A 16,240-nucleotide genomic window follows, 5' to 3' on the forward strand; every position below is an offset into this window, starting at 1 on the left:
ACCTGGACAGGCTGGAGAGGTGGGACTGTACAAACCTCCTGAAGGTCAACAAGGCCAAGTGCAAGGTCCTGCCCATGGGTTGGAGCAATCCCAAGCACAAATACAGGCTGGGCAAGGAGTGGATTGAGAGCAGCTCCAAGGAGAAGGACTTGGGGGTATCAGTCGATGGAAAACAGACTGTGAGCCAGCAGTGTGTGCTCGCAGTCCAGAAGTGGCCAGCAGGTACAGGGAGGGGATTCTCCCCCTCTTCTCCACTCTCATGAGACCCCACCTGCAGTGCTGGGTCCAGCTCTGGGGCCCCCAACATCAGAAGGACACAGACCTGCTCGAGTGGGTCCTGAGGAGGGCATGAAGATGATCAGGGGCTGGAGCAGCTCCCCTGTGAGGACAGGCTGAGAGAGTTGGGGGGGTTCAGCTGGAGAAGGGAAGGCTCCAGGGAGACCTTAGAGCGGCCTCCCAGGGCTGAAAGGGGCTGCAGGAAAGGGGGGAGGGACTCTTGATCAGGGGGTGTAGGGGTAGGACAAGGGAACAGTTTTAAACTGAAAGAGGGGAGGTTCAGATTAGATCTAAGGAAGAAATTCTTCCCTGTGAGGGTGGTGAGACATTGGCACAGGTTGCCCAGAGAAGCTGTGGCTGCCCCCTCCCTGGAAGGGTTCCAAGGCCAGGTTGGACAGGGCTTTGGGCAACTTGGTCTACCTGCCCGGGGCAGGGGGGTGGGACTGGATGGTCATTAAGGTCCCTTCCAACACAAACCATTCTACAATTCTATGATAATGCATTACATTGGCCTTCAGGGCTGTGACCATCTTTGTCTAAGTGCTCATTCCCTATTTACAATATCATCTGTTCATTTAATGCAGGAGTAGAATCTGCGGTATCCATACGTCCATAATAATCTCTAAATTTGATTTAAATTGACTGCTAGAACTTTAGAAACAGAATACTCATATTTTGGTCTTCTGTTTTGCACAGAGTTATTTCTGAATGATGAAGAGCTAAAAAAACTCTATGAGTTTGAAGAGCAGTGTGTAGAAGAATACTTCCAGGAAAAAGAAGATGAGCAGCACTCATCTAATGATGAACGCATCAGAGTTACCTCTGAAAGGTACCTATTATAAGAAAAAAGCCATACCACTTATCTGGAACAGTAATTGCTTTTTTGCGTCTTCATTATAACCAAAGTTGAGTTAAAGAACAAAAGATTTAGATCTTGAAGAAAACCACCACCGATTCAGAAACTGATCTGAATCCCGAGTATCTATGCAGGTGCTTCTCTCACAAGAGCAAGGGTTTTGGTTTTCCTGCTGGTATGTCACTAAGGCTGCTGGTTTAGGTAGCTTTGGTATAAGAACACTTCTGTTCATGGTGAATTTTTTTCCCTCTGTCCCATCTGAAGATCACAGTTAGGCTTTTTATCTGTTTGAGAAAATTACTACTTGTTTCCAGCAGCAAATCCAACCATAAGAAACATTTTGGAGGCTAATGACAAAAGAACTGAGGATTCTTCCCATGGACCAATCGTTTACACTAGGGTCCTGCACTCACATCTGCTGAATTTTAATCTCTGCCACAGATGCTCTTGGAAGCTTTGAACAGGACACTTAGCTTTTCAGTATGAACTTCTCCATTTAAAAGACAGTGAATATTCATGTGTAAATCATTAAGCTATTCTGAGGACTAGGTAATGTTTGTATATTGCTGTGTGAGCACACAGTGATAAGGGCAGCAGCACTTTTTTTATCGGGTCACTTGGCAGGACTGTTCCCAAAGGCTCTGCCTATTCTGTTAGTAGTAAGTCAAAGGATGGAGTCTTTTGTCACTTCCTTGAAATGACGAAAAACTCTCCCTGTAATGAAAATGATACACATTTTAAACACTCTTTTGCCTTTAATCTACCTCACAGTATTCTGATAATGAACTACTCCATATCTATCTATCTATCTATCTATCTATCTATCTATCTATCTATCTATCTATCTATCTATCTATCTATCATCTTCCTTTTAACATTTCTTATGAAGTAGCTTTGTGAGGTATATAATTCTTTAATGGATAAACATTTTTCTCTTGAAGGGAGGCCCTGAACATCTTACATTATTATATGTGAAGTTTAAGAAAGGAGGAGTAAATGAAGTATGCTACATATATTTGAGTAGTTTCTATCACACTATTTATCCATGGCAATTTGTCAAAATCCTAGGTATTGTGGCAGAGAATAAAGCAGGGCTGGTAAGCCTCACTGATTCACTATAGTCTATGGCCACAAAGCAGATTTGCTTATTTCTCATGGCTTCTTGCTCCAGATGCTTCGTCATCTTTTGTGTTTGAGAGCAAAAGAATGTTAATTTAATTTCCACAGTTGATTTACTAGTGTATGATCTCGAAGTCACATTCTAATGCATTAGTTTTATATGCATTCTTCTGTTACCACCACTTCCATTATGATATAAATGATAAAAGAAAATGGGAAAAAGTATTATTTTAATTGAACTGGACAATAATTCCCCTCCCTTCAGCTGATACACAATTGAAAGCTATTTCAAGAGCTGAAGTAATCCCATACACACCAGTGTATGTTCTTTCTCATGCAGCTGTAAAACCTGTTTGATAATATGCCTTGATGTTATTTTAAGTCATCCTGTAAGCATGTGATTAGAAAGTATTTTTCATATAATTAATTGATGCTTTGCAGTGAAAGAGGACAACTGAACATGAAGTGGGTGGCACACTCAGAAATGTTAATAGTAGGCTGTCCCCGAGGACTGCAATGCTTGTACTCTCCTGGAATGTAAATAAGGGCAAATGGTATATGGAAAGCACAGATTACAAGAAATGCACATGCTTTTGATGCTACACGTAGGAAAAAAGAACGATGCATGATAGATAGCACAAAATTCTGCCTTACAAAGAAATGGGTGGCTGGGTGTCTATAATGGATTACTGCACCATTCCACAGCTTCTGTTCTATGCTTCCTCTTTTATACCCAACAGAGTTGAAAATATGTCTATGAGGCTAGAGGAAGTGAATGAAAGAGAACATTTTATGAAAGCTTCTCTTCAAACAGTCGACCTTCGACTCTCTCAACTGGAAGAAATATCTGGTCGAATGGTAAATGCTCTTGAGAAGCTGGCAGGTATTGACAAATCTGAGCTGACATATCCACGTTCACGGGCTTCATCTGAGTGTGATGCTGCATATCTCCTAAGGCAGAGCAGTGTTAGCAGCTCTGATGGCTACAGCATGTACAGATACCACGTTGGAGGCGATGAGTTAACTTATGATGACAGTACCGCTCCTATGTCACCAGCCATAGGACTGCGTAAAAAAGCCCATTCTCTTGGTACCAAAGAAGATGGAGCAGACCCAAGGATGCTGGTTCCAGAACACCACACCAGTCTCCATTATACATCTAGTGCTAGTACAGCAGATTACAGTAAATCTACATTAGAAATTGCACAGGATGTTTCCAGACCCCATTCTGGTTCGGGTGGTTTTGGGGATGAAAACCAGGGGATTTTCAAGAGTGATGGAGTGCTTCCTCGAAGTATAAAGCAGAGGGATGCTGTTACAAACAGACAGTCAGTACCAAGATCAGCTTTTCAGAACACTCAATTAAAAGTAGAACGTACCAAGTTAGAAGCAACCATCTCTTATCCCTTGGACAAATCTAAAGCAATGCGCTATTTTCCTCCTGAAACATTCAGTGCTTGTCAAACCACTATGATGAAGTCTAGGAGCTTTATATTTGCACAGGGTGGGAAGCTGGTTGGAGGAGTTAACAACTGGACCACAGAGTATAGTACCATCATGGATCAGGTGTGCCCTTCTACAATTGAACAGTGGGCCACAGAGTGGAAATATGAAGTTGAGCAGCAACTTTCTCAAGAACGTCCTCCAGAATACCCTGGTTTTATCTCTGAAGCAGAAAGGGAAGCAGAGCAGAAGCAGTTACAGATGGACACAGATGATGACAGCGATGTTGATGAAGCAGGTATGAGTGCCTCTTACACCTCTATGCCTGCCACTGTCAAGGCTGAGAAAGAGAATTTCCTATCAGTAAAGCCAGAAAGGACTTCTGGGTTCCCATCAGTACGCTCAAAGAGTTTGCACAGCCATTCTCGGAAAGCCAAGTCTGTAAAGGACAAATTAAATAGACCAGGACATGCCAGCAGTGTAACTAATTTAGTGGTAGCATTTGGCAGTGCAACAGAAGAACAGAAAGCTAGGCAAGAAAATGCATCCACAGAAACTGAATGTTGAAGTGGCTAATGGCTCGGCTCCTGTTTTATCAACAGTCAGGAAAGCAGCATGACTAATTGAACAAATTATGGATTTTAAAATTAATTTGTAAAGAAGGATTTTGTATATATTTCTTTCTTTTAATTTTAAACTTAATAGATATATGTTCTGTTCTTAAGCGAATGCTTGCTGGGTCAGGTGAAAGGAAGATGTTCTCTCAGGGGCAGATAAAAAATAGGCACAGTCCACAGATGCCAACAGTATAAATCTTTCTTTGTTCCATTTTGACCTTCCTCATAAGCTCATTTACTGACAAGCTCTTTATAAAATAGGGATGGGATTATCACGCAATAATTTAGAAAATGGTTTTCTTCTTTTTTATCACAAAACTTCTTAAATGGAACAAATTTTTAACCAGCCTTAGTTTTTATCCTTACTTATGCAGCTGGTTTATTTGTGGCCATTGTGTTTTTTGGATCAAATTGTTGGAGGCAAAGAAAAAATACGCAGTCCCCTCTTTTACTCCTGATTTCATGCATGCTTCTTATCTCCTTTCAGAAAGGCACAACATAGCAGTTTTCATCCAATAAAATAGGTCTGAGTGGCAAAACACAGATGTGTTTGGAGAAACCTGACCCAGAAAGCCATGTGTAGACATATTCTTGACCTGTCCTTGAACGTTAGTGGCATAATCTTGCTTTCAGGATCATATCTGTCCCCACCCCAAAGCATGCTGACAGCCTTACACCGTTGAGAAGCAATGATCATTGTTTCAAAATGTTTAGGGAGATTTTAAGTATATTAAGTATACAGAGATTTTAATAATATGAATCCAAGATCTGCATTAGTGTTTTGTATAAATGGGGATTACAATAGAGGTCCATGTAGAGCAAAAATCTGGCTTTTTTTAAATGTCTGTAAGGGAAAATAAAACAGGAAAGGTCTTCTGACTGGGTGAGATCAAAATGTAGCCAGTTTGTGTTTGAAGCAAATCTACTGTAACAAATTCCATGTTTCATTTTGGAATTTCATTATGATGACATATGAGGAACAAGGAACAGCTTTTAGGAATTAGTCTAAACAAAAAATAAATTTTCCAGATGAGAACAGAAATTCCATATGTTTTCCTGAGTAAATTTCAAAAACAAATGTCAAAGGGAAAAAAAGTCTCTACAGTGAAAGTGTTTTCTAGCTCTGGATGACTAAGACTGGAAATTCACATCTATAGTTACATCTTCCCAGCACACTTGTCTCAGCAGTGGCATTCTAAGTACTAGGTTTGGATAGTTTTCTTCATAATAGTGTGATATTATCTGCCTCATTCTTCTCTTTTACCTTCTGGGAGTTTTGTTTTCCCAAATAACCTCTCTTTGCAGGGGATGAATGCATACAATTGAACAGACAAGAAAGTTCAAGTCATGTTACTGTTCACAGAACACTGGTTGAAAGTTTATGCTTAACTCATTAACTGTCAGGACTTATTCATATATTATTTTGAAAAGACAGAGTTCCTTTTCTTCCCCCCCCATCAGCTCCAGTATGTAGCTCTCAGTATCCCCCTTGATAATGCTGCTTACAGCATTCTGCAGTGCAGAGATTGATGGAAGATACTACAAATGCATTGATGGCATCAGCTTTTCATTGTTTGTATGATATTTTCATACTCCATACTTACACTTTGAAGTGCTGTTACTGTACTGAATGGTCGTGGTCGTGCATAGACATTTCTGAAAGCTAAGTCATGATTTACTACAGATTTTTGCTATCCTGGTCTTATTAGCAGGTTTACTGCTTTCACTGTTGTCAGACCAGCGTTGACATTTTGCTTTTCACGTGGGCTTCTCTTTTATTCAACTTTAGGGAACTTGACACTTTGTAAAAACAGAATGACATTTGAAATTGTTTCACTTCCATGTTTACTTCTGTGTTACCATTCTATGCAACTACATAGCTATTTTGTATGTGTGGTTAAAATAGCCTCCAACTTGCCAATGCCTTTTTATTGTTTGCCTGCAGTCACCAGAAACTGATTAATTAACAGACACAAAGGGATGCAGGTTTTCATCACTTTGCTAAACAAGCAGTATGCATTGTGGAATGGAATACAGTATGTTGCATACCTCTTGGTACATTGTCTTTATAAAATGTGTGTGAAATCATGCTCTGTTTCACCAGTTATTTTTTTTAGCATTTACATTAAAAATTTATCAGATAGCATGTAGAATTCAAACAAAAACATTTTACCTTTGTATTTATTTACTTTGTGTAAAAATGTTTATAAAGAAACACATGAAAAAGATGTGAAATTAATTCAGTATAACAAATTTTTCACTATAATTTATTGAAACACTTCACTTATCTGTTTCTTCTTAGGCGGTGCATCGGCTGAACATTTTCTAAGCAATGTTTCTTTTTTAACATTTGCCAGTAATTTTCCATAGAGTTCTCTATACAGTGATGACTTCATAAGGCTTGGATGTTTTCTGTGCTTTTGCATAGCATGAACTGAAATGATAACCTCTCTGCCATTAAATGTGAAGTAACTACACTGACTTTGGCAGAGCTATTTTGGACATACAGCCATTTTAATAAGATTTACATATGGCTCTGTATGTGCATAGAAGACCAACAGTGGATTTGGAGCACACTAAACTGAATAACAATCAACACATTTACTTGTCTGCCTGCATGCTTTCTTGAATACGGACTGAAAGGATGCAAGCACAGAATTTGCATTTCTGAAGAGGCATGTTTAATACTGCTTTTCAGGAAGATGCATCCCTCTTACTGCTAAGTATGGGGTGACTTCACAGCAGTGTCAGTGTGAATTCCCCTACCATTTTTTATTATGTGCTTGACCTATACTGAACCAGGTCAAGCCTAAAGAGTGTGTGCTCTAAGGCTATGTCTACATGGAGACATTACACTGAGGTAATTTAAGTTTGTTCACCTTACAGTATCTTGCAATATAGACATTTCTTTCTCCCTCAAGGCAAATGTTTTAAACACAGTGACTAACTGTAATATTCATATAGGCAGGTTCTTAACTATACCAGCTGATTCCACGAATGACCCCTTTTTACATTGCATCATTCTGGAACTACCCTGACTTTGCTCTTGCAAGCCTCTCCTATTGTAGAGTCACTGTTTCCATTTAGATGTGGATTTCAATACCTGAGAACCAAGGAAGTCCATTTTCCATATTATTTAGGAATGAATTAAATTAGCCATCGAAACTTTCCAACTATGGTTTCTCCACATACATTCCTAGGTTCTGGGCTTGACTATTATCTTTGGCAAAACGTGTATCTGTCCTTCTAAATAAAAATTAAGAGAACAGAAGTATCTGCAAAGCCTTGCCAGAAAACAGGAACATGAGAAAGGCACATGACCAAGGATGTCAACAGGATTATTTCATTAGATCTGCAAGATCCACAGGATTGTGCCCTGTTATGGGTGTTCTCACTAGTTAACCCACTGATATAAAACCAGTTTGCTGCCCAGCATTTGCAGTAGAGGAGGTGAGTTTTCAGAGTGACAGCAACACTTGGACACGTTGCTGGGGTCCCACCTAGTAGTGTCGTTGCCAGCATATCACTTCTGCACCACTGTCATGTCTGACTGGTCACTTCCAGTTGAACTACTGTTACACTCAAAAACTTGTTATGAGCAAAAAGGAGACACACCTTGTATGTAAATTTATTGTATGTATGTATTGTTAGTGTAACAAATTTTAACAGTTAATTATTATTAGTCTAGATCTAGTTACAAGAGAGGAGAGTCAAGAGGAGAAAACAGACTACTGCTATGCTACTACAAGAAAAAAAACAATATATGCACATTTCCTACTATCCACCTTTTTTTTTTTAATGTTATGTTCACACTTGCACTGATGCTGTCCGTCTAACAGTCAGTGGCTAAAATGCGAATAGTGAGGAAATGCCAGCTGTCAGCATCCCAGGTCATTCTCTAGGATGAGCATGATGTTGATGGTGGTTTCGTTTTCCTCATTTTTTGTCTGCTTAGGAGCATTTTTATGTTTGCTGCCAACTTTACATCATGTTTTTCTTTATTTGCCTTCAAATCGTACAATTACACCTGAATTTCCTAGCTTTCACAACTAAACAAACAACAGAACAGCTTGAGGCAGGTTAAGGCAAATTCAGACAAAACAATCCTGATAAGCCTCAGTCCTGAGGCCTTACAAAATCAGCATAAAGCCTGTGGCCTGTCACTAGCAGTGATAGTACTCTATTTAATGGGCTACGAGACTACATTAGCCCTAGAAGTGTTTTCCTCTCATTACAGCCACGGCAGATAAATGCTCTACTGTGTGCAGTAGTCACCAGAGCTGAATATTTCAGCATAATTGCAGATTTTGATCCCTCACTGGGATCCAGCATCAAACAGAAAGGTAAGACAGATGTAAAGATCTGGTTGATACGGCCATTTAATGCCCAATTCAACTGGTGCCAGGGTCCAAGGTGGTTGGTGTAGTCAAAAAAACAGTACGCAGCAGTAGTTTGAGATGCAGGCTGACAAATCACAAGCCATGGGAGAAGTGAGACAAAAACTACAGATTGCCTTAAAACCGCAACCTTCTTTTGCTTTTTTCAACTTCAGCTTTATCTGCAGAAACAAAAATTGATATGGCAAAGTGGTGTTTTATGGTTGATGCCCTGTATCTTTACAATGGATGTAAGGATTGTCTTGATAATAGACTTTAAATTCTTTTTTGCAGTTGTTCAGCCAAAATATTTAAGTGCCTCTATCCACCTTTCGCTTGGTGTTAATGAAAAAGGAGCTGCATAATTCCATCTGCCTCCTCTTTTTTTGACACATTAAAACTCCTATGAAACTGCAGTTTCTTCCTTACATGTAAATCTACCCTCCCTCAGTTTAAAACAGTTACTATCCTATCCCTACACCCCCTGATCAAGAGTCCCTCCCCCCTTTCCTGTAGCCCCTTTCAGCACTGGGAGGCCGCTCTAAGGTCTCCCTGGAGCCTTCTCTTCTCCAGCTGAACCCCCCAACTCTCTCAGCCTGTCCTCACAGGGGAGGTGCTCCAGCCCCTGATCATCTTCGTGGCCTCCTCTGGACCCACTTGAGCAGGTCCGTGTCCTTAAGATGTTGAGGGCCCCAGGGTTGGTCACAGCAGTGCAGGTGGGGTCTCACAAGAGCAGAGCAGAGGAGGAGAATCCCCTCCCTGTACCTGCTGGCCACACTGCTCTTGATGCAGCCCAGGTTACCGTTGGCTTTCTGGGCTGTGAGCGCACTTTGCTGGCTCATAGTCTGTTTTCCATCGACTGATACCCCCAAGTCCTTCTCCTTGGGGCTGCTCTCAATCCACTCCTTGCCCAGCCTGTATTTGTGATTGGGATTGCCCCAACCCATGGGCCTTGCACTTGGCCTTGTTGACCTTCAGGAGGTTTGTACAGTCCCACCTCTCCAGCCTGTCCAGGTCCCTCTGGATGGCACATCCCTTCCCTCCAGCGTGTGACCACACCACACAGCTCGGTGTCGTTGTTGAACTTGCTGAGGGTGCCTCGATCCCACTGTCCGTGTCCCCAGAAAAGATGTTAAACAGCGCCGGTCCGAACAGCAACCCCTGAGGACGCCACTTGTCACTGCTCTCCACTTGGACATTGAGCCACTGACCACAACTCTCTGAGTGTGACCATCCAACCAAGGATCTTCAATCTTCATCAAGGACTCTCAAAAATTTTTTTTTAGCTGCTTAATAAATTTAAGGCATAATGTTTTTCTTTTATAAGAGATAATAGAGACCTGTTGGGCTGGTTTTCTCACAAGTTCCCAGCAAAAGTCCCACACTTCTGACTGCAGGCTGAGGCAACCTGGGTGTGCAAACTATTGGGTGCACAAGTAGGGAGGTGTCCAGGTAAAGGAATAAACCATAACACTTTCAGTGAAAAATAAGACTCTCATTAGTGAATCCCTGACTTTGCAGACTCGCCACATACTTGCTGTAGCTCTGGGCACATAGCTCAGCTGTGAAATCAGACAAGACGTATGTCTTTGTGCCTTAGAGTTCAAACAATAATTGAACCATTCTTCAGAAAGATATGAAAACGCCTAAGTTGCCATAGAAATACAGGCCTGGAAGAGATCATCTACACTAAGGCAAGTTCAGCAATGTCGATAGCATCAGTGGCAGATGGTGGTCTAACCTGTTCTTGAACATGTCTAATGAAAGCCATTCTCTAATCTGCTGACAGATCAAAAGGGAACATTATGAAAATCTCTTCTGATTTAACCCCAGCCCTCATGCATTGCACAAGCCAAGATACTTCCCCAACCACAGAGCTGTCTTGTGAGGTTGTACCAGAACCTTTAGGAAGATACCTAATCTAATCAGTAAATACAGCAGGTTATGCACCATAGCCATAGCCAAGCAGATAATTATCTTCACTGTTACAAACAATTTGCACTGTTATGTAAAAAGAAGCCCCAAGGATCTGCCACACAGCATGTGGGGTGTGATACCACCATGAGAGCAAGCCAAGCTGGTTCTGGGAGGACCATGATAGTGGACAAGTGTAAGGGTCCTGGTTATCCTAGCAAACAGGAGATATCACCAAATAACAAGGTTGAAGCAAGAAGAATAACTGCGCTGAGTGAAAAAATACATTTTTCAAATTAATGTGAATAGACATCTGCAGTCTTTTCAGTTCAATTGGCTTTGTTGCATAGCTGGCTTCCCACCATTCTTTCAAGACTGTTCCCGTAGAACAAAGGCATTCTCAGAACCCTCCTGTTTAGTAGAACTGTTTGAGAAAAGCAAGTGAGGCAAGCCAGGATGGCTGGAGATGGCAAGCAATTGAGTGAGTTGCCCAAAAGGAGTCAGAGGATCCAGAGGATTTCCCTGCCTGCCCCCTTCACCCCCACCTCCATCCTGCATACCTACCTAGCCTGACCTGCCATACCTGCCCTCTTGCCTTGCCTGCCCTGCCCTGCCTGCCTACCCTGCACTACTTGCCTGTCCTGCTCGGCCTGTCTGCACTGCCTGCTTGTAGCCTACTGCAAGTTGTGACAGATTAACTTGCTCCTCCAAAAAACTCACTTCTACCAAATCACCTTTCTCCTCCTACCAGCATTAAACTCTTCCAGTGGCAACTTGTGACTAGGTTCAACAACAATCCTTGCAAATCTTATGATCTTATGTTTACTGAGAGCTTAGTTTTGATTTTGTCTGCTCCTTTTCAGAACAGCACTGCAATTTAAATGTGTCAGTGCAGTCCTTAATGGAAATTTGTGCTATCCTATGCTCATTCCTTCAACAGTAAAATTGCATTCACAGCCACTCCTCAGAAGGCTCTGTGCTGATGCAGAAACACTCATGTAATTCTGATGTAGTATATGTAATTGTCATTTTTAATATGACTGGCAAATTTGTTATGGACAATTCAAGCCTACCTTATTTGGGCAGTTTCTGCCTTCCCTGCCCCCTCACTTGCTTTTCCCCATTTTCTGATTTTTCTTTCAACAATGTTGTGAATATGAACACAAAACTTAAAAGAGGAATAAAGATGAGGGCAAGTCCCACAGTATTTCTCACTTATCAAACATCCAAGAGATTTAACTTGTGAAAGGCGTCCGTCATAAGCAGGAGAGGAGCTGTGGCTTGCTCTCACAGCACTATCAGGCACTTAGTGTAACACAACCAGCAACTTCTGCAGCACAGTGCACTCTCTAAAATGGACAGGGGCTGAGCCTGAGACCGTGCCGAGCTGAATAATGCCACTTAATGATATTTACAGCATAAAATAAAAATCTTTTATGTGAAAATACAGGATAAAGTGAAGGGAACTGTCTGCCAACACCAAACAAGATGGGACCTTTGTGCAAGCAGATGCACTTGTTTTAAAAAAAACCTATACAGTGGGATTGTTTTTATCTTCTCCACCTGCAAGTCCAGGAGTAGTGTATTGTTATGGAAGTGCTTGCCATGTGCTTGGTGTTGAACAGCTTTAAATGCATGCACACATACTTCTTTCTTCAACCTAGGCAGATGCCAGTGGGTTGTTTCCTTCCCCCCTGTTCAATCAAACCTCCTGGCTGGCACCAGTGGGGCATCTCATCAAAGTTGGGGAATCCAGATTGTGCCCAAAAGTCAGTTCTTTCATTGAATATTCACCCTCTGACTTCACCAAAAAATCCCAGTGGCTATAATGCAATGTAATGAGCTTCCTGTTAATTATAGTAAGGGATCACCTTGACCCTGTGGCTGGTGCTGGGTGCTGCATGTGTCATTTTGTGTCTAAAAATGTGTCGTTTTTTCTGGAGTCTTCTAGTTCTTTATGTCATGGTGTATTACAACACTACTATGCTGTGGCAGGCCTTTACTGATGTTATCTTGCATGTGAGCTGTTACAGAAAAATTACAGTATGCTTTTTAATAAGTTGAGGCTGCAGTGCCCAAATACCAGCAGTTAATTTGGCAGGTCCTGGCCTTCAAGTCTTGTCCCTAAACCACAGGCTCTGCAGTGAACTATGTTTGGCTCATAGCTGGAACCATCACTATGGTGATGGTCCAGACTCTCCCCCTTCCTTAGGTCTCACAGCTGATGGTCCCACGTGGTCCCACTCTGGGGCTCTCGATTAAATCACATGTCTATCCAAACTGTTGCTATTGTAGGAGGTATTTCCACTGCAGAGACCAAGTCCATTGCAGTCTGTGCTCATGTAAACACCTGCAACATGGACTGTTAAGGGTGCCAAGGGCCACTAAACATGTGTGTGGTTGCTCAGTTTCCTACTTATCAAAAGAGAGAGCAGTGTTCAATTTTGGCAGCTTAGGTGTGTAACTGTGTTATTTCCATGTTCTAGAGAAGCTCAAGTGAGCCATCCGTGAGTCTCTGGAAAGCTTAAGGAAAGGGAATTACATAGATGTTAGATCTGCATCCACCTCCAGCAGTCGGCACAGCTCCGGCCACGAGCAAGAGGGAACCTGTGCGGCAGCAGCCGGGAGGCTTCACCCGTAGGTCACATACATTCCACGGCTGGTGTATAAGAGACAGGAACTTCTCCCCGGCTCGCCTCGAGGTCACCGGCCCCACGGGGTAGTGGAGCAGCACCTGCGCGTCCCGGGGGGCTCTTCCCAGGGGCCCCTGGAAATCCTCCGTCGCGGAGGGGAACAAAAGCTGTGCTAGGGGCTGAGGTGCAGCCTCCGGGGCTCTGAAGCCGCGCACGAACGTGAAGTGAGCACATGCTGGTGACAGGCCCAAACTTTGGTCGGGGAGCGGAACTTTTCTCAAAATAAAGCCTTGTGTTGGTGAAAACCGGCCGATGTGAGATTACTTTGGAAAGTTACGATTAATGCTTCAGGTGTTTGGGCTCGCTTTCTTCTTTGTGCGGGCTTGGGATCCCTGTTACTGGTGCTTGTGTGGAATCCTTTGACGAGAAAGCAGCTGGTGCTTGCCTGTTATGCAAATAATTAAACTCTCAGTGTAGCCATCGTTTCATGTTTAAAACTTGGCTGGTGTTGTAAATAAGAAAATCAAGTCTATATACTCGTATACCATATATTGTCCGTATAGGACCCAGTATATCTAGTAGAGCTACCAGGAATTTTTGTGTGGTCTGGGTGTGCACTTGACGGAATGTGGTTTTGATTTCTTTTAGACAAGGCAGGACCTCTTCTAGCAACGTGTTTGACATGTTGACTCCTTTTTGCTTTTTCACAGTTTCTTGGTAGCAATGAAATGTTGATGCAGCATAGTTCTAGATGTGCCTAGTCTTTGGAAATGGTGGTATCACTGTCAGCATAGGAACATTAAGGTTGTTTCACTGAAGGTTCCAGTCTTCTTATAGAAGTATTGTTCTAATGTTGGAATAAAAATGGAAGTAGGCACGTATGTGTTCTAGGCCATGGTTTTTTGGAAGTATTTCCTATGTCAAGGCCATGCATGTTAAAAGTTGATAGAGAGCTTTGTGCAAACTTGAGTGTCCATATCTGTATAAAGCTTGTTGTAGGACTTGAGCCTTTATGGAATGTCAAGACAAATTGTTTTTTGTTCATCCTGGGACCTTTTATAACCTAGGTTGCCCAATTAGTTAAACATTAGCACTTTAAATGCTGTAGTATTCTTGTGGTATAAAGCTAAATGTACACGAACCCATTAAAATTTTTACAGAAAATGATTGCTATGATTGGATCCTAGCTCTTTAAGATCAGCTTTTTATTTTAAACGGAGAACTTTCTCCTTTGCCTGAATAGGTCTGGCTTGTGTCTGACTGTAAAGTTCTGATTCTTAAGTAAATTCCTTTTTTTTTTTTTTTTTTTTCTTCAGGCTGAAGACCACATAGCTTCAGAACCAAGGATTAAAAAACTGGAACCAGTACTTTTGCCAGGTAGGCATAAATCAGGAATTTGACAGATACCTCAACAAGGATATATTTAAACTTTTTGTTTGTTATAATAAAATTGGTAAATGTACTTAGTTTTCCCTGTTTTACTGTGATTATTGATTTTGGTATATTTTAATCTTTGCATGCTCCTTGAGGGAATATAACTTCTAAGTAGGAAAATCTATTGATATTTGTGTCTGTAGAAAACTGTTCTAACCTGCGTGAAACAATAAATAAATACATAGGCAATTTTGCCTATGTGATGCTTTAGTATGTGTGGAATAGTGTCTTGGTTTTATTGTGAGTTTCATTGAAATGAAACCATTGTGAGTTTTGTAACATTTATGACACCTTTCGGAAGACTATTAATAATTATATTTTTGTGAGGTAGTCAGACCTTTACCTGTGTGCAGAACCCACTCCTGTAGCATGTGTTGTAGTCTTCCTTTAAAATAAAGGAAAATATTAATAGAATTTCCAGTAGGTAATCTAGCTAGGCCATCTTTATTCATTTTCTCTTACTGAATATGCAGCTGTTATATAATTTTGGAATTTGTAAGTGTCTTTAAACCTATGCAGAATAACCTTTTCAGCTTGTGGATGAGAAAAGCAATGTTTTTATTATTGTTCGTAATTACATATTTATAAAAATGTAGTATATTCATGAATTCTGTGTTTTAAGTAACAAATAATCTTTGGTAAATGACACTTGGATCAATGAGGATTTCTAAAAGCCTTTTTCAGATACCAAAGGAGCAATCTACTATTCTCAAGATTACTTGGACTGCAAACTGTACATCACAGTAATAAATTTAGCTTTCTGTTTCTAAGGGTATTTTTGAATTTAAAACAATGATATACTGCATTTTTTTCTTAGCATTCAGATCATATGTTAACAAATCTGAATTTACATATGTGCTAACTTAGGAAGCTATGGCTAACATGTTGTCTAAGTTGGTAAGACATAAAACTGACACTCTTCATGAAACAAAATAATACAGATTCTGCTTGAGGCATAAATACCTTAAAATACATTGCTAAGATTGCTCTGTGTTTGAAATACAGTGATATTTTTATGCTTGCAAAATTTCTGCTTACCACTTGGCATCTCATTGGTTATGTTGCAGTTGATACTCATCCAAGGTCTTTGACTCACAGGGAAGTGACTGCATGTTCTTCTCTGAGACATTCCACAGAAAATGCAAGGCAGTATGAGATTGGTTTTCTCAAAATGTAACACATCTTGCCTTTACTGTGGGACATGTGCATGAGCAGATATAGAAAACAACTTCTGTGCAGTAGCTTTTTGCAGTGTGGTTCGTTCATTATTTGTGAAACTGAAGTACACAAAATAGTGCTGACTGGGTTTGTTTCTCAACTGACTTATATTTATCCCACGTTTGCATCATTTCCCTTGTTTGCACTATCTTTGAAATCAGCATTTGGTGGCTTTTGTGACATTTGCAGTAAATTGCCCCAGGTTATATAGAAGCAGATTAAAAAAGCGTGACTGACCACAGAATTAAATTTTCCACTTCCATGTCATTCTAAGGTGTTATTTTGAATTATTTTATATAAGATTCCCTGTTTTGTACAGCCACAGAGTAGCTCTGACAAAATATTTTCCTTTTT

At 40.9% G+C, this 16,240-nt stretch overlaps 2 protein-coding genes across 11 annotated transcripts in view; both read left to right on the forward strand.

Moving 5' to 3' along the window:
- TRPM1 (transient receptor potential cation channel subfamily M member 1) overlaps nt 1-6,541 on the forward strand; it is a 109,750-nt gene extending 103,209 nt beyond the window's left edge. For all 10 annotated transcript variants that reach the window (XM_026855686.1, XM_026855678.1, XM_026855680.1 and 7 more), the window contains 2 exons: nt 973-1,105; nt 2,992-6,541. In XM_026855686.1, the coding sequence (XP_026711487.1) occupies nt 973-1,105; nt 2,992-4,261 (1,403 nt within the window). In that variant the 3' untranslated portion in view covers nt 4,262-6,541. The remainder of the gene's footprint in view (nt 1-972; nt 1,106-2,991) is intronic.
- Nucleotides 6,542-6,656: 115 nt separating this feature from the next.
- The window catches only part of MTMR10 (myotubularin related protein 10), a 45,668-nt gene continuing 36,084 nt past the window's right edge, over nt 6,657-16,240 (forward strand). Inside the window, exons 1-2 of the mRNA XM_026855691.1 lie at nt 6,657-8,941; nt 14,549-14,611. Of these exons, the coding sequence (XP_026711492.1) occupies nt 8,890-8,941; nt 14,549-14,611 (115 nt within the window). The 5' untranslated portion in view covers nt 6,657-8,889. The remainder of the gene's footprint in view (nt 8,942-14,548; nt 14,612-16,240) is intronic.

This window comes from Athene cunicularia (genome assembly GCF_003259725.1).
Source record: "Athene cunicularia isolate RWA chromosome 10 unlocalized genomic scaffold, athCun1 chr10_part1, whole genome shotgun sequence".
Taxonomy (NCBI): Eukaryota; Metazoa; Chordata; class Aves; order Strigiformes; family Strigidae; genus Athene; species Athene cunicularia.